The sequence below is a fragment of the Cylas formicarius genome, unplaced genomic scaffold, assembly GCF_029955315.1.
Source record: "Cylas formicarius isolate icCylForm1 unplaced genomic scaffold, icCylForm1.1 PGA_scaffold_6__28_contigs__length_40554024, whole genome shotgun sequence".
Taxonomy (NCBI): domain Eukaryota; kingdom Metazoa; phylum Arthropoda; class Insecta; order Coleoptera; family Brentidae; genus Cylas; species Cylas formicarius.
In genome coordinates this window covers 9,755,409-9,781,338 of record NW_026844347.1, presented here as the reverse complement: position 1 = coordinate 9,781,338, position 25,930 = coordinate 9,755,409, and the positions used below count along the sequence as shown (strand labels likewise).

The following is a 25,930-nucleotide window of genomic DNA, read 5'->3' as shown; positions in this document are numbered from 1 at the left end:
GGAACTTGTACGGTCTGTCGCATTTTTGATATCTTTCGGACATACATCGCTTAATAATAAAACTAAAAAGGTGAAAAGGGGCCTCAATGGGCTAATGCTAAAGCTGATAAATTTTGATTTACAAACTAAAGTTGTTTTTTTAAATGGATCACCCAACGTTTGTTTGAATAATTTTTTTAGGCTTTTCAAAAATATGTATTATATATACTAGCTATTAAAAATAACAATACGCAATATACACTATAATATACAATAACGCAATTTATTACAAATAGTTACTTACTTACAAAATAAACTTGTGTGTTTGTGCCATATTAAAGGCGCATATTTTGGAAGCAGGAGGCAGAAATTTAAATAATAATTATGGAATTTCTTGACCGTTTGATAGCCTTTTCCATAGCTCACCCATAAAAAGAATTTAATCAAAGATAATAAATGAAATAAATATTTTGAAAAGCTCATAACCAGCTTAATGACATTATTATCAATATACACACTAACAAAAAAGCAAAAATTTAGTTTGTATAACAAAATTTGTGAGTTTTAGAAGAAAACCGACTACGCCACCTGGATCCTGGGTAAAAAATTCTATCTAGAACAGATTTGACTTTTTCGATAAGATAACGAATCACCGAAAAGCTCAAGATTACAGCCTTGTCTGACGAAAGGCGCTAGCCTGAATAATAACGGAGATACTAGTGAATCCATTCAAAACGAGACACACTGTACAGTTGTGTGTGACACAAAGCTAATCAATGGAGTGATGTTTATTTAATCAGAGCGAAAAGACAAATTTCTACAAATATGACCGCCTTCGTGCGTTCTCTAGCTTTACTCTTTAGTTTGATAATAGTATATGGCAACAAAAATATTAAAAAAAAATAGTTTTTAGCTAATTTATTCAATATGCTATATATTTGATTTTACTTGTTCCAAATTACGTTTTACGTTAACGTTATCGCAACTTTAGGAATAAATGATTCTCATATTTCGGTAGGATTGTTGAGCGATTTGTAAAATTCTTTAGAAACGAATAACACTTGCGTTTTAGGAAAGCAATAAAATGCATCTTACCGTCGACGAAAAGAGCATAATTTGGCCGGGACGACAGCTAGTCAAACCCGAAGGTTTTATGATTCCAACCCATCTAAAAGTTCTCACCATAGAAGAAAAACCGTTCGTTTACGTTAGAAAAATTGAAGGACCTGGAACGTGCACAGAAGATGAAATACCGTGTCCCCATTTTAATGAAACTCACGACAGTAAGACATTATTTAGTAAATACAATAGCAATATAGCAATTGACTGAAAAATGGCTTTCCTCTAAAATTTATAGATTTTTTCTTTTTGACTTTTTTCATTATTTTTTTGACTGTTTACTAAATTAGGTTACTTTGGTGAGGTATAGTGACCTACATTTGTTAATAGGACACAAGTACAAGTACCCGGTGGCCAATAAAGAAAGGTACACGGCCCTATCTCGAAAAGTAATTGTCGTAAAGACTTGGGGTGAGAAAACTTATAACTTTATCGTAAAATAGTTTTTGCTTGACCTCTTTTTTACCAATTCACTTTTATTGCAACAAAAGCAAATGAAGTTAGACGTGCGCGCCGAATTTCAAACAAATACAATGCCACAATGCCTCATATAACTGAAACCCACAAGATTGACATTTTAATGATGGGGCTCTACCATCAGACAAATTTACAGGTATAAAAAATTGAGATAGCTTATACAGAAGCAAGGCCAAGTTAATAAGGAATTGCTTTATTTGGCAAACACAGACAAAAACAAATAACACGTTCAATCTTCAAGGCATGTGAAACAATTAACACACTTAAAAAAACTGTCATTGGACTTTCTTACCGTACATTCGGTTAATAAAGCACACAAAAAAATTGGGGCTAAAGGCTAAAAGAGTTAGTTATTTTTTATATAAACAGTTATAAATCCTAAAATGCAAAGTTTGCATAAAACATATTTTATCGAACTAAATAAATCAACTAAATAAAAGCATTTTTATAACAATAACGCAAATTGAACTCTTTGAAAGAAAACAAACTCAATCTAATCAAAACGTAGGCAGATATAGTCGTCGTGCTTGTCGTCTTTTGTGAAATAAATACATACTTCGTGGCACCAAGTGCCACAAGACACACAGCTTTGCATATCTAATAGTTCTGATTTGTTACACACAAAGCAATACCAAGACTCGTTTTCTTGGACATCATTTTTCGTGCGCTTTCTTAACGACACCCTCGATGATGATGACGCTATTAATTGTTTTTCATTTTTTTTGGATATTGTAGGTCTGGATTTAGAATTTGAAAAAAAGGGTCTTTGGTTACCAGCTGTGCCTTGTAATTTTGGGATTTTCTTTCTAAACTCTTATTTTCTTTCAATTTGTATAGTTGCGGTGTAGGAAGTTCTTTAAAAAAATTATTAAGATCTTCACTTTCTTCTTGTGTCTGTGTCTTATCAGTCTTGACAGGTGTTTCATCGTTTTGGATTTTATTGGAGACTTTTTCTTTGATATTTTTTAACATACCAAGTGGAATGTCATATTAATATCAATAATATTATCGTTACATTTTTGGACTCAGTATCGTTGTTAACATTATTAGCATTGACCTTGTTTCCATCATATTCCTCAACATAAGGACGTTCAGTTGCTATTGATGTAGCAAAAGCTGATTGAGGAATTACGGTAGGATCAAGTGGATACAAGCCTGTCTCTCGAAAACCGCTTAACATGTTCTCTGGGGTCGTGCATCTGGCCCAAACTTTAGACAGAATTTTTTCAAAACGAGATTTGTTCATACGATGATCTGGAGATGCCTCCCAAAACTTGGAAACTTCTTGCTCCCAATGATGTTCAAAGGACCTTTAAACCGCTGTCTAAAGGCTGCAGTTCATGCGTGGTATTAGATAAACAAGCAGAACAGCCTTATATTCAACTCGTTTGCAACCTCGGTTATGGAAATATCCAGGTGACTAGCACCTCTATCAAAAACTAGCAAGACAGTGTCTGGACCCTTGTAACGTTATATATTTCGGCCATTTTAATTAGAGCACCTGGTAGTAGGTTTTCTTCAGATTCAGGCTTTAATGGCTTTCCCTTAAATATGACCAAAGGTGGAATACTATTTCCCAAGGCATTAGAGCATTCAGCAATGGTCACATTATCTTCGTGCTCAGATACAACTAAGTGAACACGTCTAGCACCTTTTTGCCCAATAACAGGCTGTTGATGGTGATTCGGCACCCTTTTTTGTCCATATTGAAAACGTTTTGTGGATTTTGGTGCAAATTCATTTCATTAAAAACGTTAGCTAATTTATTAAAGTGATCACCCACAATAAATTTATTTAATTTTTGAGCACTGGCCGGGTTCATTTGTTGCGCCTTGGGCCTAGACAAATTAGGATTACTTTTCAAAAACCCCTAGAGCCAATCCTTACCAGCGACTCCGTAAGAAGCACCAAATAGGTGCCTGTTATTATTTTCAATGCAGAATTGATATGCAGAGCGACATACTAAAAATGGTGTTACCGGCATACCGATTTCACAGAGACGAATTTTTCTTTCAGAAAATTGATTTTCTTGATCGGCAGTTAATACACGTCCTATTTTTTTATTTAGAACGTCAGATCATAGGTGGTTTCTAAGAGTTCTCTTGGGTATTCCATATCTTTGAGCAGCTTATCTTTTGGGACAATTCATTATCTATAACCGCGCTAATGGCAGCTTGAAGATGTTCTGTAGTCCAATTCACTCGAAGAAAGAATATTTTACAGTGTCGTCTAATAAGGCCCACTAATCACTAATCTAGCAATCTAAAAATCACTGGGCCTTATTAACCGAAACTCTTCTTAACCATAAAATAACTCAGGGTACTATTTAGGGAAATATATTATTTTTCTAAAAAAGAAAATATTCACGTTCAAATCGAGGAGAATTTTAATAACATGTTAATACCGGGCGTCGTTCGGACTATCACTGACTTTTTTACAGCGTTATTTCTTTGGGATGTGAAATTCAGATAAGTTAGTAGAAACAACATAATGTTGTCGGATTTTAGATTTAGGTTTCGAGTTTTGACTGGTGGGCCTTATTAGCCGCCAGACCTTGTTTGCCGCAGGTAGTTTATTTATTATTAAAATATATTTTATTATTATTGAATATATAGTTTTAAAATATTATTTAAAATAATCTATTTACAATACAATATTAATTGCAAATTTGGATCATCATATTTAGAGTAGTCAGATGGAGTCCAGAGAAATAATAAGGGGGGCTCTGTAGTGTGTTCTAGCATTTTGACAGTTTCTTACATTCTTTTTTTCTATCAATCACATGTTGGACTCCCCACTGTTTCACGGTAGCTTCTTTCTTAGTATATATTTCTGACTGCTTCTTATTTAAAGTGAATCAATAAATAAAGTTTTTTTTTTCCTAGAAGACGTAAGATTTTTTTCGTAATTGTCTTGAGACCCAGGAGCATATAGCTATTAGGTAATATAATAGCCCTACTACGGTAAAAGCTGATGCGGCATTGATATTTTCATAGAGAAGGATGATTTTCCGCGCATGCCTATACTGCACTTTGCGCCAGCAATTTTCACACACTTAGCTCGTTTTTTCGCAAGGTCTTTTAATGAAAAACGTTTAAATCTCGCTCATGCGCATGTTGAACGGACCTTCTCAAATTCTTTTTTCATAGTTGGTTATCGGCATACGCGGGATCTCCATATCTCTGGTAAAAATATGCCGAGAAGGAATAAGATCTAACATTTGGTAGAGGTCTTCAAAGACATTATTTTTTATTGAAATGCTAGTAAGCTACCATCGACAAATCAATTGTTGCTAGTAATTATTTACCCTTTACATTTTCAGAGGCTTCATGAAAGCTTGCGTGGCGACTTTTAAATTTTTCTATCCTGTCATGTTTTACCATATCCCAAGTTTTGTTTGTCGAGATAATAGATTTTCCCTTCGAAACTGTCTGTCTGCTCTCAAATATAGTTGTTGCCAGCAGCAAAACAATCTCTTCTTACCGATGGGTGAAATGAAATCATTCTTTCTCATTTCAAACAATTATTTTGTCCATGGGAGGTCTTTTTGTAAGTAAAACGGGTGTGTTATTCTTCTGATTGCACTCTTTTCTTCGTCATTTATTTCATTTGCCCCGTTTATCCTCATCCATAACCCGGTGTATTGTTGACTGTCCAACTCCAGTCATATTCGAAACTATTTTTGCTACTCCGATGTTGGGTTTTAGTGGCGCAGAGAGAGTTTTGAATACATTGAGAATAATAATTTTCTCAGTTTCGGAAAGCGCAATTTTGATAATTCGTTTCTCATCAACAAATTCAGAAAATAAGTTATTTCTAAGAACGAACTTTACTAACAACTGTCGGAAAGTAACTATAATTCTAACTTTAAACACCAGGGCCAGAACATGTTCTTCTACTCGTTCTTCTTCTCTTCACCCTGTAGGTAGAGTTCTCCAAACGATATACCGTTGTTACAATATTTCTAAATGTGTTTCTGTTTCTGAAATCAACATCTAGGGAAAGTAGAGCCATACAATAAATATTTGAGATGACTACAGTACGTGACATAGTTGTGAACGGTGTCCAAAAAAGAAAAACTCGAAAAGATTGTGGGGTCTCAAAAAGTATGCTTGACATGCACCATGCAGGAATAGTGAGACGGTTGATATTTGATGCGTATCAGAAGAATATTGTTTTAACAATTAAAACATTATATGAAGAGTTGCGTAGTGTTTTGAACATTGACTGTTGCCAAGAGACGTTGCGTGCGTTCGCACGAAGAATTAGTTTTTGTTACAAACCATCAATAAGAGACAAGTTTTGATATCCAAGAAATTCGTGCTAAAAAAGTCGCCATCATATATTTAATGAGACATGGTTTGATGTTCACGATAAAGTCAAGAAAGGATGGACTGATGGTAACAGCAAGAATAGTACATGCGGACTGTCAAGCTGGTTGGTTAGATAACGCTTTGCAAAAGATGTCAAAGAAGCAAAGGTTGACTACCACGAAAACATGACAGCAGAAATCTTTGAAAAATGGCATTCTGAAAAATTGCTTCCCAATACCAAAAAACAGTGTTGTCGTGATGCACAGCGCCAGCTACCATTCCGCATAAGCGGAAAAAATACCGAATTTATCATCGACTAAAGAAGTCATTAAAAATTGTTTGCTTGAAACGTTTGACAAGAAATATGTGAACAAGTTGGCGATGGAGCGAGGATTCAAAGTTGTCCGTCTTCCACCATATCACTGCAACTTTAATCCGATGGAACTGATATGGGGACAGCTGAAACCCAGTTTAACAAGAAACAACACCTCGCCGAAATTTAGTTCTGGGGCAATAGAATTAATTAGAAGTGAAGTGGAAAAAACATCTGCTTCTAGCTGAAAAAAATGTGTAGAACATGCCATTGAAGAAGAAAATGTTTACAGAAGTCGACTAGAATTAATTATTAATGTGGGGGACGAGTTTTGATATTGTATAGCTTTAAAAAAAAATTCTAGCACTGTCTTATAGCTAAGTTTACTCCTTCATTTATATTTATAATAAACATTTTAACGTAAGAATGGATTTTTCACTGCATGGACTAATAATAATCGAGGAATCTCTCCGATGAAACTCTACACAAATCCGTCAGCTTTCAGAATTTGCATGCACGAAGTACCAAAGTAGGGTTCTGGAAAGTCATTGTGGAATTGCGAATCTATTTATTGAGGGTTACAAAGAGAAACCCAAGCGACGTAGGCCTGCGGTTAGACCTTCATAAAAATTTAAAAACTAATCATCAAAAAACTATAATCATTTTAAGAAACAGAACATAAAAAGAAATGTTACAAATAAACACATCCTGTTTTCTGATGAGGAAGAATTATATAATGTTTGTGTGATCTTTGACTTGCCGAGTGTAATAAAATTTAAAGACACTCTCACCTTATGTATAACTTGCAAAGTCAAAATCGATCAGAAAGCTTTTTTTAAGAAGGTAGAGTTATCGGTGGAAAGTCACATACATTTTTGGAACTAAAAAATCATAAGCCGTTCAATTTATAGTTTTATATTTTTTTACTATTGTCTGACATAGACTGACTGATGTTATAAAGGGACTTAGTTAATGTTGAGTTTTTTAGTTACCGCAAAATACTGCTGCAAGGGTTACTGTATGGACTTGCTTAAGGAACTGTCAAAAAAAATTAACTTCACCTACAGTTTAGCGTTATCGCCCGACGGACAGTTTGGTAATTACATCATCAAAAATACATCCGGAAGCGGCAAAAAAGAATGGACAGGTCTCATTGGCGAGTTGGTAGGGGAACGGGCGGATATGATTGTCGCGCCCTTGACCATAAATCCCGAAAGGGCCGAGTTCATAGAGTTCAGTAAACCTTTCAAATACCAGGGGATCACCATCTTGGAGAAGAAGGTAGGTTACGGACCAAGGGAGGAAGAGCCACAGGCGTCTAGTACTATAAGAAAAACTTTAAATAAACATATAGGTACAGCGCATGTTTATATTGAGTGGAAGCATTTGATGTTGGGAATAGTCTGAAATAATAAAAAAGACTTTACAATTAATATATTTTTTGGATAATAGCAAATATTTAAAAAAAAAACATTAAGAAAATTTACGTTTTCATTAGTATTAGATATACATTTCATTTGAATAGAAGAATGAAGGAGCTATTTTTTTCAGCAATTGAGAACGAATATAATACTTTAAAGTACGAAGATGGTGGTGACAATCCAAAAGTTGCAAATGGCCGTGATGATTAATTTCTTCATTTTTTCACAATATTTCACACAGAACATGTAGCACCGAATAGCTGCAATAACTTAAACAGTTATATCCCAGCTTCAGCAATATTCTGCTAGAAATCATAATTCTGCATCAAAAGGCAAACAGTTCATTCATCCTTCTCAATATTGGTAGTCATGTACTCTTCGGAAAATGGCAAATATTTAATAAAGCATCTTTTTAAATGAGTGAAATAGTAGCAATTAAGTTTTGGAACACAAAAAACTAATTAGGAAGGATTTTACTTTTTGGTTTATTCGAACGAATTTAAAAATAATTTTAGAAAAATTCTGTTGAGAGCCCTAATTATTTGCTGTGAAAGATCTTTTGTTTCTATTTATTTTCATTAAAGTACTATTTATATATTTACATATTAATACTCTATTTACGTAATTTTAGTAAAGGATATTGGGATAAAGTTTTGAGTTTTTATTGTTAGTAAATATTTGTTTTACTTGAAGCTCAAGAACTAGAGGTATACAAATCACTGTTTTTGAAATAAAATATCTGTCTGTAGATTGTAATAACCCTACAATAAATCAGATATGGCGTTCAGAAAACAGCTTTCGTATCGTAGACCCAATGTAAATTTTGTTTCACGATGATGAATCATGGCCAAATTATTTAGATAGTTTTCTGTATTGCCAATTTTACAATTCAATAGGCTTCTCTAAGAAAAATTGTTAATTTATTTCGGAAGTCAAACTTGTAATGTTAAGTTGTTGTTTGTTTGGTATAGCGCGAGTTTTTAACATTGGAATCAAATCCAAAAACAATACAAATTGCACTGTTGATGGATGTCTCTCAAGAAACATTATATATAAATTATCCTAATAATAATAAATTTAAACCTACCTAACACGCTTTATGAGAATTTGATAGAGAGCGCTTTTAATTTTGCTCTTTTGAAGGTGCAATACAAAATATTGTTCGAGTTATCTACCTCTGAAGTAGTCCCAAATAAAATTAGATGTTTTGCATTTAATAATTTTTCGACTTCTGCAAAACATTCACTATTCGCATTTAAAGATAATATAATATAATGGATTTCATCAAAGGTTGGAAGATAACAGATAAACATTATGAAATACTTGCGGACACGTTTGTTTACTGTCGGCAGCGCCACCATTGGATAATGAATTCGGAAAATCAGTTTGGCAAGCTACTGATCCATAAATAACCTTGATCTAAGAGAAAAGGATATTATCGCAGACTAATGTATGGCGCCCGTGGCATTTTCTTATATGAGTGAATTTTTATAAGCATAAGTTGCCTAAAAGTCGACAAATTACTTAAAAACTAATGAATTCCCATTTCAGCCATCCCGATCGTCAACGTTGGTGTCATTCTTGCAACCCTTTAGCAACACGCTCTGGATTTTAGTAATGGTTTCCGTCCATGTAGTAGCATTAGTTTTGTATCTGTTGGACAGATTTTCTCCGTTTGGTAGGTTTAAGCTTGCCAATACTGATGGAACAGAAGAAGACGCCCTAAACTTGTCCAGCGCAATATGGTTTGCATGGGGTGTGCTTCTTAACAGCGGAATTGGTGAAGGTGTTTCAATTTACTATACTAAACCAGCGAACATAAACAGGAGAAAAAAGGTCACCTAAGTTCTATCCAATATTGTCTTTCTTTACGACCAGCTTTTTAAAATATCAATCATTTTGAAAGATAATCAAATATCAGAAACAATATTGAATATGTGACAATAATTATGTTTAATTTTTATCGAAAATAATTGCTTTATTTCAGATTTGGGTCCATGCATAAATTCCCATTCAATGCAGTGCATGCTTGCATTGTCAATCTCTCTAATTCAGATAAATATATACTGTGCTGTGGATACAATACATTATTCAAAAAAAGTACACATGTGCGGTGCTGTGAGTAATAAAAAATAAAAAGCAGATTCTAGACATATTAATATTAGCCGGTATACTTGCTCTAATAAGTCAGATAATACCAGATAATGAAGTATCCGGTCGATTCCACTGAAAATTTGTCCAATGAAACAAATAATTTGCTGGACGCCTCTTTTTGAAACTTCCGATATAAAAATAACGTTAATAAAATAATGATGTTTGCCTAAACATGGGACATATAATAATATCGAATAATTTCCGGATATATTAGTCGAATTTATCAAGCTATCCTATCCAATCAAATATTTCAATAATAAAAAGAGATTAAGACAAATGTATTTACCTCAGGTCCGTATAAAGTCAGTTAAAGGTCTAAACTTAAATAATTGCAAAAATCGGGGTTTGAATAACCAGTTTATAACCAATAACGTGAAATAAAAGTGAAATTTCAAAAGAGGTTCACAAGGTCAAGGTTGATAAACACCTAGCTTTTTTTCAATTCAATTTTAGTAGATCAGCAAAGCCGGTTCCAGAGCAGAAATACACCATGTGTCAACAACGTATAATTTTGTGAAGTATCCTAATACTTCTAAAATATAAGATCCAAATAAAAATTTAAAAGTTGGCCCTTAATTGCGATTGAATCTTCGTGACGCAAACTATTTCGAAAATATAAATTGTCTCCTGTTGTAGCCACTCAATTTGGCAAACTTCTGTTTATGTTCGTAGACTAAACTTGAAACAAGTGTGACCGTCTTTTAGGTACACCTCGCAGTTTTTCAGCAAGAGTGTTGGGTATGGTATGGGCCGGTTTCGCAATGATCATCGTAGCATCATACACTGCCAATCTGGCCGCTTTCCTTGTATTGGAGAGACCAAAAACCAAACTTACGGGCATTAATGACGCAAGAGTAAGCATCAAAACAAAAAGCAGTCGATAGACTGAATTATCAAATGAAATTAGCGCCCTTGCATTAGAAGGTAGTCAAATCACTCCACTATATGCAAGAATAGAACGCGAAAAAAACCATAACCAAAGCATTCTGTCAACCGTTTAATTATTAGTTAATCATAGCGAATTAAAGAAAAATTATTCATTATACTAACATATTTTAGCTGCGGAATACCATGGAGAACTTAACTTGCGCAACTGTGAAAGGCTCTGCCGTGGATATGTATTTTAGACGGCAAGTTGAACTGTCAAACATGTACCGAACCATGGAGGCCAATAATTACGATACGGCTGAAAAAGCGATTGCAGATGTTAAAGCAGGGTAGGTAGGTAGTGTGGTGACTAAAAATTAAGTTTCGTTGTAAGTTGGACCTCGAACTAGCGTTCCATCAAAGAATACACCTCACCACAACCATTCAATAGCAATGAGGCCGAAAGTAATCCTACACTTGCCACTGTGGTCCCTCCTTACATTCAAAACATCACTGACCACATATCAAAAGTTCTAAAGAAGTATAACGTCAAAACCAGATTTACCACTTGTCCAAAAATTTCTCAACATCTTTGGTCCCTCAAAGACAAAATTCCATTTGAGATGCCAGGAGTTTACAGCATTCCATGCATATGCGGCAAAGAATACATTGGAGAGACCGGACGCAAAATATAAACTAGACTCAAAGAACACGAAAGAGCCTTACGACTAAGACAGTTTCAGTCAAGCTCTGAAGAAGCCAACAGGATGATTGGCGAAACGTCAGCAAGTTCGACTCAGCAAAAACAGACGCAGGATTAATCCAGATGTTTTATAAAAAGTATTGCAGTAGCCTGTGGAAGTTTCTTTGAAAAATTAACTCTAATGATTTCATCCAAGGGTGTTCTACTCGTCATCGCTATCTCTTTGAAATACTTAGGACATAGGACCACGTTTTCAGAAAAATCTTTTAGCTACGATGCCAAAGTGTTTAAAATTAAAAATAAAATCGGTTGAATAATTCCTCAGTGTGGATGAGTTGTTTCTTTATATTGTTCGTTTCTATTTTTTCACTTACTTCCAATGCTTTTTCTACTCTCCTGGTTGCGCTTATGAATTATATTGTATCTCTTGTCGAAGTACAGTTGTGCAATTTATGTATTTACATTACATTAAGTTCTCCTTCTGATCATCGTGATTTGATGGTGCACAGAGAACAAATTTACTAAAATTAATGCTTAGTCATGAGTACTAGAAAAAAATATGTTATTATCAAAAATGTTGCTCGAGATGTCAATTGTAGACTAACCCGGCGGAAGCATTTATTTCAAATTTCATTTACTAACCAAAGTTTGATATAAATGAAATCTAGAGTTGAATTTGAATACGTTTTTATACCACTGTTGATTGTTTTTCATTTGAAAGTCACTATTTACTCTATGTCCACTGCATGTTTCAGCAAGACAGTACTTCTTTTTGACATGAGTTTATTAGTCTCACGCTTCCTATGAATAGTATTCTATGTTGATGTATGTGCAATGGGCAAAATTAATTCGTACGTAGAGTTTTTGTATTGATCTTAAATCCACTGACTGTGTTAATTCGCAAAAACAACTATGAAAATAATAATTAAATAATTTAAAAAAATATAAAATTTATACTCGCTACAAGATGTAACTCATTTTAATGCCATTTTTTTAAAGTAATGGAACTCATTTACATAATTTAGCCGCTTGAATGCATTTTAGAATTTTAATGGCATTTATATGGGATAGTTCTCGATTGGAGTTTGAAGCGGCACAAGATTGTGAACTGGTCACTGCTGGCGAACTCTTCGGTCGTTCGGGATATGGAATAGGTTTACAAAAAACTTCGCCTTGGTCAGATGACGTAACGCTAGCAATATTGGATTTCCATGAGAGTAAGTGCGACTTTCGATATATTTTAAATCGATTGGTTAAGAAAAAATATGGTATGCAACACGTTTATAAACTTCTCCAGTTATTCCGTTCGTGACTAAAGTGAAGTTTGTAAAACTTGTTTGATATACTATATCTATATACTATATACTAAACCTTTTATTTAAAACCTTAATCTACAAGAATATACATATTCAAACAAAATCATTAAAATTTTGATAAATTTTTAGTTCTTGCGATCTGTTGACTTGATATGGACATATTTTAATTGCAGCTTAAATTTTCAGAAAGAATGTTATAGAAACATTTACATTTAAAATTAGGTACAAAGTGTTTAGAGAGTTTCTTATTTAATGTTGGTCCCATTCCGCCGCAATTTCCGTCACACACTATCAAACTGGCCATAAACCAAGGGGACAATTGGCAACATTTAGCAACAGTATTTTGGAAAACTCTTAGCTAAACACCATATTTATGAAGGCCATAACTTTAGCTTTGTTCAGGCGACCACGTTGTTAACCAAAGCGGTTTTCCCAAAACTGTGTATCATAGAAAATAATAAACCGAATTTTTATTTAAATAAAGACACAGGTGACACTATATAAGAATAGAGGCTGACGCAATAGTGTGGGAAAGTACTATACTGTTATCATTAAATTTGTTAGTTGATGCCTGTATTTAATGGAAGAGTGTTTCAAAAAGATTATCAACATGTTGCGTACTATATACTATACTCTGCTTATACATTTTTGAAAACAGTACCAACACATTCACTTAATGAAGAACTATTATAACTAAAAAAACGTGAAAGAACCGGTGTTTTAAAGCTACCGAAAATTCTCAAATTTGTGGGCGAAAGTGTTTAATGAAACCGACATTTTAAAGTGGCCCTTTTAACACGCTTAATGAGAGCATAGCTCAGTATTTTTTGGAGTATTTTTAATTTCCTAGAAAATGTCATGGTTATCTGTTTCATGTATATTCCGTTTTACTTCTTCAAATGATAAAAAAAAAAACACATTGAGCCCCAAATTATCAGATAGTGGGGATACTTTTCAATGTGAATTCCATATGCACTTTTTTATTACCTGCCTTAGCTGATTTCAGGACGCGCCCTTAAGGGTTGCAATTTATACGGATGTTTATTGTTGACTGTTATTGAATTGTTCTCGCGTACAATTTCAATCTTTATTTCGTTGCATTTTGGTAGGTTCTTGTTTAGTTTTGATTAGTTTAAATTATAATGTCCATAAATTTGTTTGCTATACCAACGCAGGTATGGTTTTGTAGTTATATTTCATGGTTAATTTTTAGTGTTTAAACTTGTTTAATCTGATTTAAAAAAATATTTTAATTTATTAAATTAATGTGATTTAACCAAAATTGTTCGGGGTTTTCCCTGAAAATGGTCTAGATCTACGCTTAGTTTATTTGACTAGTTAACTGAACATATATCTTTACCACAATTACAGATAGTTACTACTATCGATCGTTTTAGGCGGTTTTATGGAAAGTTTGGACAATAAGTGGATACTGCAGGGAAATACGCAGCAATGCGAACAGTTTGAGAAAACCCCCAACACGCTGGGACTAAAAAATATGGCGGGGGTATTTATTCTCGTCGGAGCTGGTATTGTCGGAGGAATAGGACTAATAGTGATAGAAATGGCTTACAAAAAGCATCAAATCAAAAAGCAGAAGAAAATGGAGATCGCCAGACACGCGGCCGATAAATGGAGAGGAGCAGTCGAGGTAACATTTTTAGTGATCAGTACCGCGTGTTCCTAAAATGTCATGCTGCTATATTAAATCGCTTATTTCAGGCTGAAAACGCGTATAAACATGTGTCCTGCTTAGTTTGCGAGATGCAGTTTTAGTAATTTTTAGTTTATATCGCTGGCATTTATTAAGATAACAAAAATCAAATTTGGTATGTATGATAGGTAGCTAACAGTATCTATAAAATGGTGCTGCTTGGGATTAACTTATGCACTTTGGAAGTGAAGGAAAGAAATTGAACTGAAATCGGCCTCAGCTTCCTGTGACAACCGAAGTTTGAGCTAATAATCACACTAACATTATGTCCAAAATAAACCATCAAGTCACTAAAACCCCACACACAAAGCGACGATGAATACCAACTAGATCTGGCATATCAGATCACCCGACTTGGTCTTTAATTTGTAACCGAACTAATCGTGCAACCTGTTAATTAATCAACGTAAATTGATGGTTTCCATACTAACCACCTCGTATTTAGACTATTCACTAATTATCTGTTCTTTTTTGTGGAAAACGGCTGATTCCACCAAAATAACTGTGTATTTAGCTAGCGGAGTAACCAAAATTAACAGTAACATATTATAAACCATAAATATAAGAGAGCATGTAGATACGAACATACACCTAAACCGCAGCTGATCAAACAATCAGCTTATTCATATAACTAATACTTAGATAATTGTGGCTAACTATAACTACTTGGACCATATGGGATAGCTAAATCTCGCTGAACGTTGATTAACTTTTGATGAACCTCGTGACTAAAATAAACTTTTATCAAACTTGTTGAATAATATACTATCAATAGCATTTTCGAAGGTAATAATAATAATAATTCAAAACCGGTATTAGTTTTTACATTTGAAGCAATTTAATGAGTTTGTGGCGAAGTTCACCAGCAATAATCCTCCTCTAGATAGAGCATAAAAGTTGTTTTTTAGTTTAGTTTTTAGTTGTTTAGATAGTTTAGGGAAGTTTAAAAAAAACTATATTTCTTCAAAACACCACGTATCCGTTCACTCTGTGACGTGTGATGTTTAATGAAGCTGACGTTTAAGGTGACCCGTTCTTTTAGATTATATTTTCTCGAAGGGGACTTACACATTTGAGCTACGATTTGATTGGACTTTTGGGTTATAACTTGGATGTAATGTTATTGAAGCAAAGTTTTCTAGACGTGGGCCTAAATCAATAATTGGAATTTCAAACGGATCACCAACATATTTTAATATAGATTACCTTAATAAATCACAAAAATGTATTTTAGACATATATACAGATAAGTACTGTACTATAAACATTAAGAATTAAGCAAGTTCACCATTTTATAGATATTGTATTGTTTTTTTTTTAATGGAACTTTCACAACCTGTCGCCATTTATGTGACCCCCCTTGCCCCCGTAACCAGTACTTAGTGGTTGGTTTGTGTTTTATTGACTACAATGTTTGCAAAGTTATGGTAAAAATTTCAAACTTAAAAACTTTTTCACCACAGAAAAGAATAGACCTATTCACTTAGAAAACCAGTCAGTTTGTTTAAGTTCTTTTGTGCCAACTGGTGTTAGTCACATTAGTTTTACTCTAACAATAGAACATTTATTATCAGTTCAGAGGTGGCAAAACATTCATTATGCCACCTATCGTTATACGTATACGTTTTTTCGAGCTTTATTTTTCTGCAAATTAGATTTCCCATTTTTGTTTGCTAAAAAAAAATTGCTTTACATGGTGCTCATTGACAATGAGCTTAAAACATCCTAAAAACCTCTCTCCAAAATTTGATTTAATGAATATATTTTGGCAAAAATGCAAAAATTACATATTCCCCTAGCTTTCACACGGGGTTTAAACTAATTACTTACACTTTCTTAAATTAATTACATTCCACCTGAGAAACAGAATTAAGGCATACAGTAGTCACCACATGTTAAGTATAACTTGCACGTTTAAATTTTCGACGTATGTCATCGTTTTTTTTTTTTGCAATTTCATTTTGGTATTTATTTCAATTATTCTGCAATTAGTTTTATGTAGACACTAGAAACAAATGGTAACAATCTTGAAGACAATTTAAAACAATTTAATTAATGGTATAGTGAAATATATATATATATATATATATATATATATATATATATATATATATATATATATATATATATATATATATATATATATATATATATATATATATATATATATATATATATATATATATATATATATATATATATATATATATATATATATATATATATATATATATATATATATATATATATATATTATCTCTTTTAATTGGATGCAGGGGGTTTGACTTAATTTATGAGGAGCAACATATAAGGTGAAATGGCAAGTGGTCACAAATGATAACACAATATATTTTTTAATATTGGATTTACAATAGGGAACCAAAATAAATTTGTTGAGCAGATAATGATTAAAAATATGGGTTACTTAACTAATTTTTAGTATTTACCATATGATACTGTGTGTCCAATTAAGTCGGCAGCATATGGGAACCTTTTTTACTTTAGAATTTACCAAAAAAGTTATTTCATAAAAAAAATATAAAGCAGAATATAAGATTTACCTTTTTAACGTAATATTTTAATTACAAAGAGTTCAATTGGGCAGTTCATGATAATAATACTATATAGTGACATCGAAACAGAAAATGGAACAACGTATAGGGTGTCCTATTTTGAAATTCAAAAATGTTCCTATTTTTTATGCAAGCAGCAACAGTGCGACGCTGAGAGTATTTTAAATCGACAGAACAGACGCGATGTCCCAGGTGATCATTCCGCAACTTCACATGTCTACCGTGAGACACCCTGCATATTTTATTAACTTTGTTGATGTACCTACTAGCTCCTATTTGTCGTGTTTGCAGTTTTTTTATTTTTTGCCAATCTAGTTACAAAAATATTAAATTAATGTTGTGCTGTAGTCGTTTGAAATAATGAACGGCCACCTTTTTTAACAAAAAAAAAAGAAAATTAAAATTAAATTATAAATTTTTGGCGTGGTGTTTTTTAATAGAACGTTATTAATGAGGGGGCAATTCTGCGATTCATTTTAAGAAAAAACTTCATACTGATATTCTTGCGTTTTGCTTGTCAGGTGAACCGTTCTTAAAATTCACTAATCAAGTAAAAATAATAAATTACTAATTACTAACTTTATTAAATTTTAGATCGATAGATAAATGTATATGGGTTACGAGCACTACAAAAAAATGTCAATGGAGGACGCAGTTTTTAATAGTTTTCAATAGAAGTTTTTAATAGTTTTCAATAAAAGTTTTTAATAGTGAGATGCTTTAATGCCTCTGGAAGAGAGCCGTGCAGACATAAACCAGCAAAAATTTGGTGATTGTTTAAAATGTTTATGATTATCTTGTTGAACATATAATTTTTTTCTATTTCTTGTGATATGCTTATGAAAAGCTCCCTCAACTTAAAAACTTTGCTTTTTTTTATGGACATGTTATAATATTAAGCAAGTCGATAGATGTTGCTTATAAGGTAGCTTAAAAAGGAATCGTAGGATCTTACGTCCAATTGAACTTAACTTGGCATAAGTGAGTTTCATTTCAGTTTTAAAGAACCAGAGTCAATATGAACAGAAAGCTTTCATGCCTGGAATTTGGTAGTCGTCTAGGTTCCTAACAGTTCAAAACCAAAGGAGCAATTGAGTGTTTGGCCTACCGTTAAATTTTCGAAACAAAGTTGTTACTATTCAAAAACATCAAAATATAATGTGTATTCCATGTTTAGCTGTCTCTTTGAAGTATCTAAAATTATGTTTTAAATAATATGAAAGCTTTACGACCCTCAAATATGAAAGCGTTTAGCAGCTTAGGATACGAAGTTTTTTTCTTAAAATGAACAGTATTGTCACCAAGTATTCGCGCACACATAAAGGAACGTTCTGTATAGTAAAATAATAATAATAATTCGCTTATAAGATACATTTTACAGTGGTACTTCTAAATCAAATGGGCCACCCAGTTTATTACGAATCCCGTTGTATTTTAGAAACGCAAAACCTTACGAGCCTCAGCTGTACCACAAAGGAGGATTAAATCAAACGGAGTAAATGAAACGGTGACCATTTCGCACGTCGTTGACAAGTTCCAAAGGGTGGGCCAATTAAGCGGCCCAGAAAGGGCGTGGCCTGGCGACACAGATATAAGACAAAGACGACCGGAAGAAGGAGGAGCCCAACCAATTCCCAGATATTTACCCGGATATACGTGGGACGTGTCCCATTTAATTGTTTAAACGTTTAAAATGTTATCGCAAATGTTATGTTTGATGTTGCAAACTATATTTGTGGTTAGGAGTCCATATATTCATCTGTTGCTTTTCTAGTGCACCGTAACAAATAGATAACAATAAACACACCAATTTAATAATTAGTATCTAATTTATTTGTTATTAACATTAATAAATAATAAAAAAATAAAAATCAAAAACGACGTAGTACGTGTGTGTTATTTCATTTTGTAAGCAAATCGGGCCAAAGTGCTGATGAGTCCAAGTGATAATCAAATAACCAAAATGGATATCATGTTGTACAACTATTAATTAATTAATCAGTTGGAGTCGGCGCAGTTTGTACCTAAAAGGGTGAACCATGTGTCACTACATGCCCATGATTTGCTCAATCTAACAGCCGGGTATTAAGATTAAAATTATCGATGCGACATCGCATAAGTACAAGGAAAGTTGAAATTAGAATTTAGTTTCGGTAGTCATCAAGAGACGGTAGATGATGCCCATCATATGTCATTCCGTGTTTCTTTATTTGTTTCAACGTGGCACGATATTTAATAGTTTGTTCAAATATTATTAATTCTGCATTCCTAATCTACGTTCAATTGAATTTAACATCCTACATTCCAGAGTTTCCCGTATAAATAATTGTTGACACCTTGTATATGTGGTACTATATTGGCAATTTTAAAATTCCATTATATTTCTGGGGTAAAAAAATTTAATCTTCCTTACAAGTGAAATGACTCCTATCCCTGTTATATGATGTGACAGATATTGCATAATTTTTTTTTATTATTATTCAGGATTTAGTGCTTTTATGGATTCATCTTCTTCGTCTCCAACATCGAAGGGAAAGTTTACCTGTTAAATTTTATTATTTACGGCAGGCTTTAAACCATCCTAGCAAGGAAGAAAGATGCATTATACTTCGACCAGAATTATAGTGCTTTTACAACCGACCCCGTCATTAACGTTGCCTACTATTTATTACTTCAAAACCGCAGCCCCTTACCAACCCCTTACCAGTAACCTTGCCAGGACCGTCCTAGGGATTTATCTACCTATACAAACAAGCAAATGCAAAATGTAAGTATGTTTTCAATCTTTTTCGCCGAGCAATTCCTGAAACATATATATAAAAAAAATAGTACAAAGTAACAATTTATTACGTTCTATGCCACCTATTTCCCCTTCTGAATTTCTTATAAAATTGTAATCATTCAAAACATTTTGTTTAGCATCCGAAGACAAATGGATCCGTTTTTATATTTGCTGAGGTAGTTCGTCTTCTAACTTATCATTAGGTTCGACTACCAGCTCCACTTCGTCTTCAAATTCTGCTTTGTTTTCCATGTCTTCTTCTAACTGGGTACCATGTGGATCATTCCACGGTCTCCACATCTTAAGGTGTGAAAACAGGAACCTTCAAAACATGTTTAATTGTAAGATTCTAATAAATATTTATCTGTATTCTTAGGACGTACCCTTATCTACAGCGAATATAATCTATAGTCTTAAAAAAGACTGTCGTTGTTTTCAAATCCAACAACTATGTAGAAGACACAAAAATACAAGAAGAAGAATATTGTTACTAGACAGGCACACAAAACAAAAATGATTATTTCCTAACTTACCCATAAGATATAGTACAGGTACCTTTAACCTTTGTGAAAACAGAGTCGCAGGGTCGAAGGTGGAGAATCAGGTACATAAATACGTACTTGCTGGGAGACTCACATTCAAATACCTCCGTAATATATACGAAAATATTGCAATTTAGATTAAACTCTTAAGAATGATACATATCACGGATCAATGCTTAATCAAATTTAAAACGATCCCTGTACGTTTCAAATAAAAATTCCAATTTTCTACAAATAGTTGTTGTTCAAATCAATATTTAATTGAACCTTCATTTCAGTGGATGCTTATAATTTTGTTTATTTGAACGCAGAATGTTTCTTTTTGTCTTTGCTATAGACCGGATAGAAATTACAGGCCATTCATTGAATAGGTATTAGGTATACACAAAACATCGGCTTTCCAAATTCCAATTTAAATATGATATTATTTTATTCTGTCGTATCATTTTCCGTAAGGCAGACATCAGGAAAACTGTTAGTGGAACCACGAATAATACTTAACCTGTCGCTTATGCACGGAGGAATAAGGGTTGCTTCGAAGGTAACAGCTAAACAATAAAAAATACTTATTTTACACCATGTTTGTTAAGCGTTACTGGTGCCATCGGAGAATAAATTCGTAAATACGATGTGTACCGTAAAATTTTAATAGTGATACCTGTTGGATTCCCACGTTGGTTAAAAGATGCACTTTCAGATTTAATAACTTTATTAAATAACTTGCAAGAATGAAAACATACACTTGAAAAATAATATGGAATTAAACTCACAGCAACTTGCGTGTCTTTATATCTCTTGTTGTATTGGTTGCTTTTGGTTATAACTTGGAATTCTTATACTAATTTTGATACAGATAAGAAGAAAAATAAGTTAATAAATTCTAATAAAAATTACTAAAAATATTAAAACTTATCAAATCTCTGCGGAACTAAAAAGACGGCATTTTAATTCATTATTAATTTTCAGCTGATAGGAATATCTTAATTGGTTTATTATTATTAAGTTTTTCAACTGCGCTCTTTTAGAGGCCGACTGATAAATGTTAATTGAATCACGCAAGAAGAGTAATTCCCTAATAATCCTAATTTAATATACAGAGCCTAACATACTCCGTGGATATTGTTGCAGTTCTCCTAAAATGTGTCAGGTAGGATCAAAGACCAATTTTTTCACATCAAAAGCTCTTAACGTTTCATCAATGATACCCCATCAAACAGAGTAATTTATTCTGTATTTGGATTTGAAACCAATAAAGGAATCATTTTTATATCAATATCAAAATAAAAGATATAACGAAAATATAAAACTTATATGAAAACAATGTCACCTTTTATCTCTGAACATTTTTTCCGCAAGAATAATAAGAACGTGAATCGTCAAAGAATTTAATTAACGGATTATAGATTGTGAATTCCTTACAGAGTTTGATGTATGCCAATATTGTTACCTCATTCAATGTATTTGTTGTACATTTAATAAGGAAGTCAAAATTAAAAAACCCAAAATTGAGACTTAACGTTTTATTAAATATAAAAATACAAATAGGATATTTGTTCATATTAATCAAAAATAAAATTTGATAACAATTAAACCGCAAAATAGAAAACCGACAAACGGATCGCTTTCTATTAAAACATTTTTTTATTCGTCATTTTTAAATGATCTCACTAACGTTATCTGATTGCTCTTTTAAAATAGTATCTAGAGTTTTATATACATTGTCGGGCAAGTGATCCAGCAACATCTTAGGCATTACTTTTAGCTCCATAAAATCCTCAGCTTTTGCCCATCTCATTTCGAAATCCGGACCACCGGTTCCCGCTTTTCTAAAATTACAAGTAAATATATCATTATTACATAAAATAAATAAATAATACTAAAATGAAATAATAATGAAAAAAAAAACTCAATTAGTTTAAAAAGAAAGAGTGAGAAATGTGTTATACCTTTCAGCTTTGGTTTTCTTCCTACTAATAATGTGCAAGATTCGACCGGCAGTATACAAACGTATTTTGGAAAATCTTCTGACACTTAAGTCTCTGGATAAGAGAGCTGCTTCCTAAAATTAAAAAAATAAATCCCCACTAAACTTATGCTATGAAGCGAAGGAAGACAATACTGGTTATAAAGGATACAGAAAAGTATGATTTTCAGTCACTCGGTAGTTAAGCACTCGTGCCAAATCACAGCTTTGACTAACATGGCGTTTATCAAACTTATTCCATAATATACTACTTCAGATAAATTTACTAATTAAAAAAAAATCACAGTATCTGCATTAATCGCACCTATATTGGAGAAAATCTTTCGTTTTATAGTTAAAATATACTACTTTATAGATGGACAGCCGGTATTTTCAAAAATAACAATTTATAAGCCATAATTTAATAAGAATTTTTTGTCTTCATTTTAGCCTCAGAGATAGTTAAAATATGAAAGTTTCACTTTGGGACACTTTGCATAGTGGCATGACGATTTCGAATCGCTACCTCAAACCGTTTGGAAGTTTTTTCCTGTTTCAAAATTCTTCTGTAATGCGGTAAACCCTCTCAATTATCTGGTAATAAAATTCGCGACCGTGAGTAAGGAAGCTTGCTTGAAGAAATATTTATTGTCTTTTAATTGCCAATCAATATCTTTTTGAGGGAGATATATTTTTTAAGAAACATTATAATATACAATGATCTCCAAAACTAAGTCGACAAAGATTAGGATTCCTAAACATTTATTTTTCTATTTATTAGTTAGTTTAATTTTTAGAGGTTTCGACACTGCATACTCCATCCAAGTGCGTCATATTTGAATTTTTATTAAGCCTTTAGCCTAGCTAATATATTTTTAGATAACTGTTCTAATTAAATATAAATTTAAATAAGTTGAAATGAAAAGAAAGACAGCAAAAAGAATAACTAAATGAAGTTTTCATTATTAATTTAATTAACCAAATCTTATTATTTGCGCACTTGGAGGAAATATCCGATTATGATAAAACATTATGGTAAAACAGAAAGCAGCTCGACAACTAAATAAACATATTGTATATAAAATTTAAAAGTCCACAGAATGCTTCAAATTTTTATGTCAAAAATTCCTTCTTCATATTGTTAACTTTATTTTACATAAATCGAAACATAAAATTACTACTCACCGTAGACGCAGCTACAGTCGGGATTATACTAGACTCTAATAATGGCGATCGTCCAGGTTCCGGCAAGGTTTCGTCGCGCCACGTCGACTCCAAATCACCAGGAGGAACTCCGAATAAGGCATATCCGAATCCATTCAAAAGGATTCGATACTAAAAGCATCACATTTCCAATTATCATATTAAATCCGCTTCACTCAAATGCAGTCTTATTCAAAATTCCACAACAAAATAGAATTTGAGGCAAATCATCATAAATCTTTCTTTTATGACCTGGTGAACTTTATCTGATACTTATTTTTCTTGAAAAAAATTATTTCTATTCAAATTGGGGATTCCAATTTTAACCAGAGCCTTTCAAATATGAAGTCACGAAAAATGCTTTGTGACGTCACGATGCATTAAATGTCAGCCGATGGGAATTGTTAAACTAACCTAAACTCTCATTTTTAATGAATTCCATAGTCCAGTCGGATGATCTTCCAGTTGTGTAAAGTAAAAATCAACATTGCTTCGTTTTTATTTTTAGACAATTATTTAATAAAACAGAGTATCTAAAAATATATAGGGAGCTCAAAGATCTAGGAACTACAATTTCGGAAGAAAGGACAACAAAGAGTGACGTTTATAACAGAGTACAGCAAAGCAAAAAGGCGATACGCACACTAAATTCAATATTATAGTCCAATAAGATCAAATTAGCAACAAAAACAACTATCTAAAATGCCATTGTAGAACCAATTCTGACATAAGTGAGTGCTGGCATTTCGACAAAGAAGATAAAAAGAAAATAAAAATAGTTAAAATGGTTTTTGTGCATGCAGATGAACAGCAAGAGTATTCGCTAGTGCAGATACAGTGAAAACAAAACATCTGTTGTGGTATGATACTAAACACAAAACAAGAAGAGCAAAAAAAACAAGAAAATGAATATACTGGATTCGGGAAACCATGATAGATAGATTGATAACAGAGATATTTAAGGTTAATGAATACTTTACTGTACGTTATACGTTACTTTAAACAAGTTAAAGGTTAGGTGTTCTAACCTTAAAACGGACGCACATTGTGACGTCACAAGGATTTTTTCAGACCACTTCGATTGAAACGTCAAATGCGTGTAAAATTATTACAAAACAGGGTAATATTTGATAGGTGTGCTCTAAATCTACTAATGCACATTTTTAGCAAATAGCCTATTGTTTTGTTATGTACCTTTGGCAATCTACTGGCATGAAGTGTTTGGATTATTCCCGTTCGAAGATTTTCGATGCTGTCGACTCCGAGCCGCATCACGAAATCATCGCCTACGCCAACGGTGAAAATAAAACTTTCCGTTATCCTGGCAGCTTCGCGGCTTATTAAACCGGCTGGAAAAGAAATTTTCGAATAATGCATAAATCAAAACATACGCAACAGTGCAATAGTTGTACAGGGCGTCCCAGATGTAATGAATAAAGATTTACAGAAACAAGGCTGAAAAATAAGCTTACTGTAATATTAGTTTTTCGAAAACAGACGGTCTATATATATATATATATATATATATATATATATATATATATATATATATATATATATATATATATATATACAGGGTTTTTCACTTAAAACTCCGCACGCCATTAAGTCCAAAACGAAAAGAAATATTTAATTTATGTAAAAAGTAGTCAAAGTGTGGGGTCAAGTAGATATTTCCTAAAGTTTAAAAAATTCGACGCCTGCAAAGAGCTGGGCGTCGCGACGAGTCGAAAAATTATTCGATTGCAGAGACTTTGGAAATACGCCCATACAAAAGTACATATTATTTAAAAACTTTTTTGTTATTTACTCAAACTTATTTACTTTACCCGTTTCTAAGTTACACCGATTTAAAGTAAACATTTCTTGATTAATAAAAAATGTGATTAACGCTTATTTTTACCCATGAATGTTAGTTACTATGGCAACCATTGTCATCGCAGTTGCTTTAAGTGCAATTACAAACGTAAGTTGTTATTGCTGTATCAAAAAATTGTTACATTTTGTCACAAGAAATATCCCAATTAGTTCGGTTTAAAAAAAACTAAGAATTATTATGTGAAAATGGTGCAATTTAGCAATGAGGAAAAAGTAGACATGTTACTGGTGTTTGGAGAATGCAGATGCAATTGTAGAGAAGCAAAAAGAGTTTACGCACGGCGTTATCCGCATAGAAGAGTCCCCGATGCAAAAACCTTTTCAAGTTTATGTAAAAACTTAAGAGAATATGGCAGCTTCATAAAACCTAAAAGAGATAGGAACAGGACGGCACAGGACGGCCCCAAGATATCCCTATCAGAGATAAAAGAAAATACCGGTGTTACCATAAGTTCTTTGTGGAGAATTCTACATACAAACTCTTTTCACCCGTACAAAAATAAACTAGTTCATAAACTAGAACCAGGCGATTATGCTAGAAGAATGTATTTCTTAGCGACATTGTCCGATTTGTATAGCCAAGATGCAAATTTTCTCTAGAAAATTTTATGGA

The 25,930-nt window shown here is 32.8% G+C and overlaps 2 protein-coding genes across 3 annotated transcripts in view; one reads left to right on the top strand and one right to left on the bottom strand.

The window, feature by feature from the left end:
* Positions 1-18,825, top strand: part of LOC132703494 (glutamate [NMDA] receptor subunit 1) — a 31,969-nt gene extending 13,144 nt beyond the window's left edge. The window contains exons 8-15 of one of the 2 annotated variants that reach the window (XM_060672793.1): positions 1,052-1,262; positions 7,190-7,482; positions 9,174-9,408; positions 10,482-10,630; positions 10,836-10,993; positions 12,418-12,563; positions 14,060-14,313; positions 18,388-18,825. In XM_060672793.1, coding sequence (XP_060528776.1) covers positions 1,052-1,262; positions 7,190-7,482; positions 9,174-9,408; positions 10,482-10,630; positions 10,836-10,993; positions 12,418-12,563; positions 14,060-14,313; positions 18,388-18,633 — 1,692 coding nt within the window. In that variant the 3' untranslated portion in view covers positions 18,634-18,825. Of the gene's footprint in view, positions 1-1,051; positions 1,263-7,189; positions 7,483-9,173; positions 9,409-10,481; positions 10,631-10,835; positions 10,994-12,390; positions 12,564-14,059; positions 14,314-18,387 lie in introns of both variants that reach the window. The other variant, XM_060672792.1, reaches the window with a different exon arrangement.
* A 2,959-nt stretch (positions 18,826-21,784) lies between these two features.
* Positions 21,785-25,930, bottom strand: part of LOC132703807 (diacylglycerol lipase-beta-like) — a 58,880-nt gene continuing 54,734 nt past the window's right edge. The window contains exons 10-13 of the mRNA XM_060673294.1: positions 24,634-24,788; positions 23,422-23,571; positions 22,220-22,332; positions 21,785-22,099 (exon numbers count right to left, since the gene is read on the bottom strand). Coding sequence (XP_060529277.1) covers positions 21,928-22,099; positions 22,220-22,332; positions 23,422-23,571; positions 24,634-24,788 — 590 coding nt within the window. The 3' untranslated portion in view covers positions 21,785-21,927. The remainder of the gene's footprint in view (positions 22,100-22,219; positions 22,333-23,421; positions 23,572-24,633; positions 24,789-25,930) is intronic.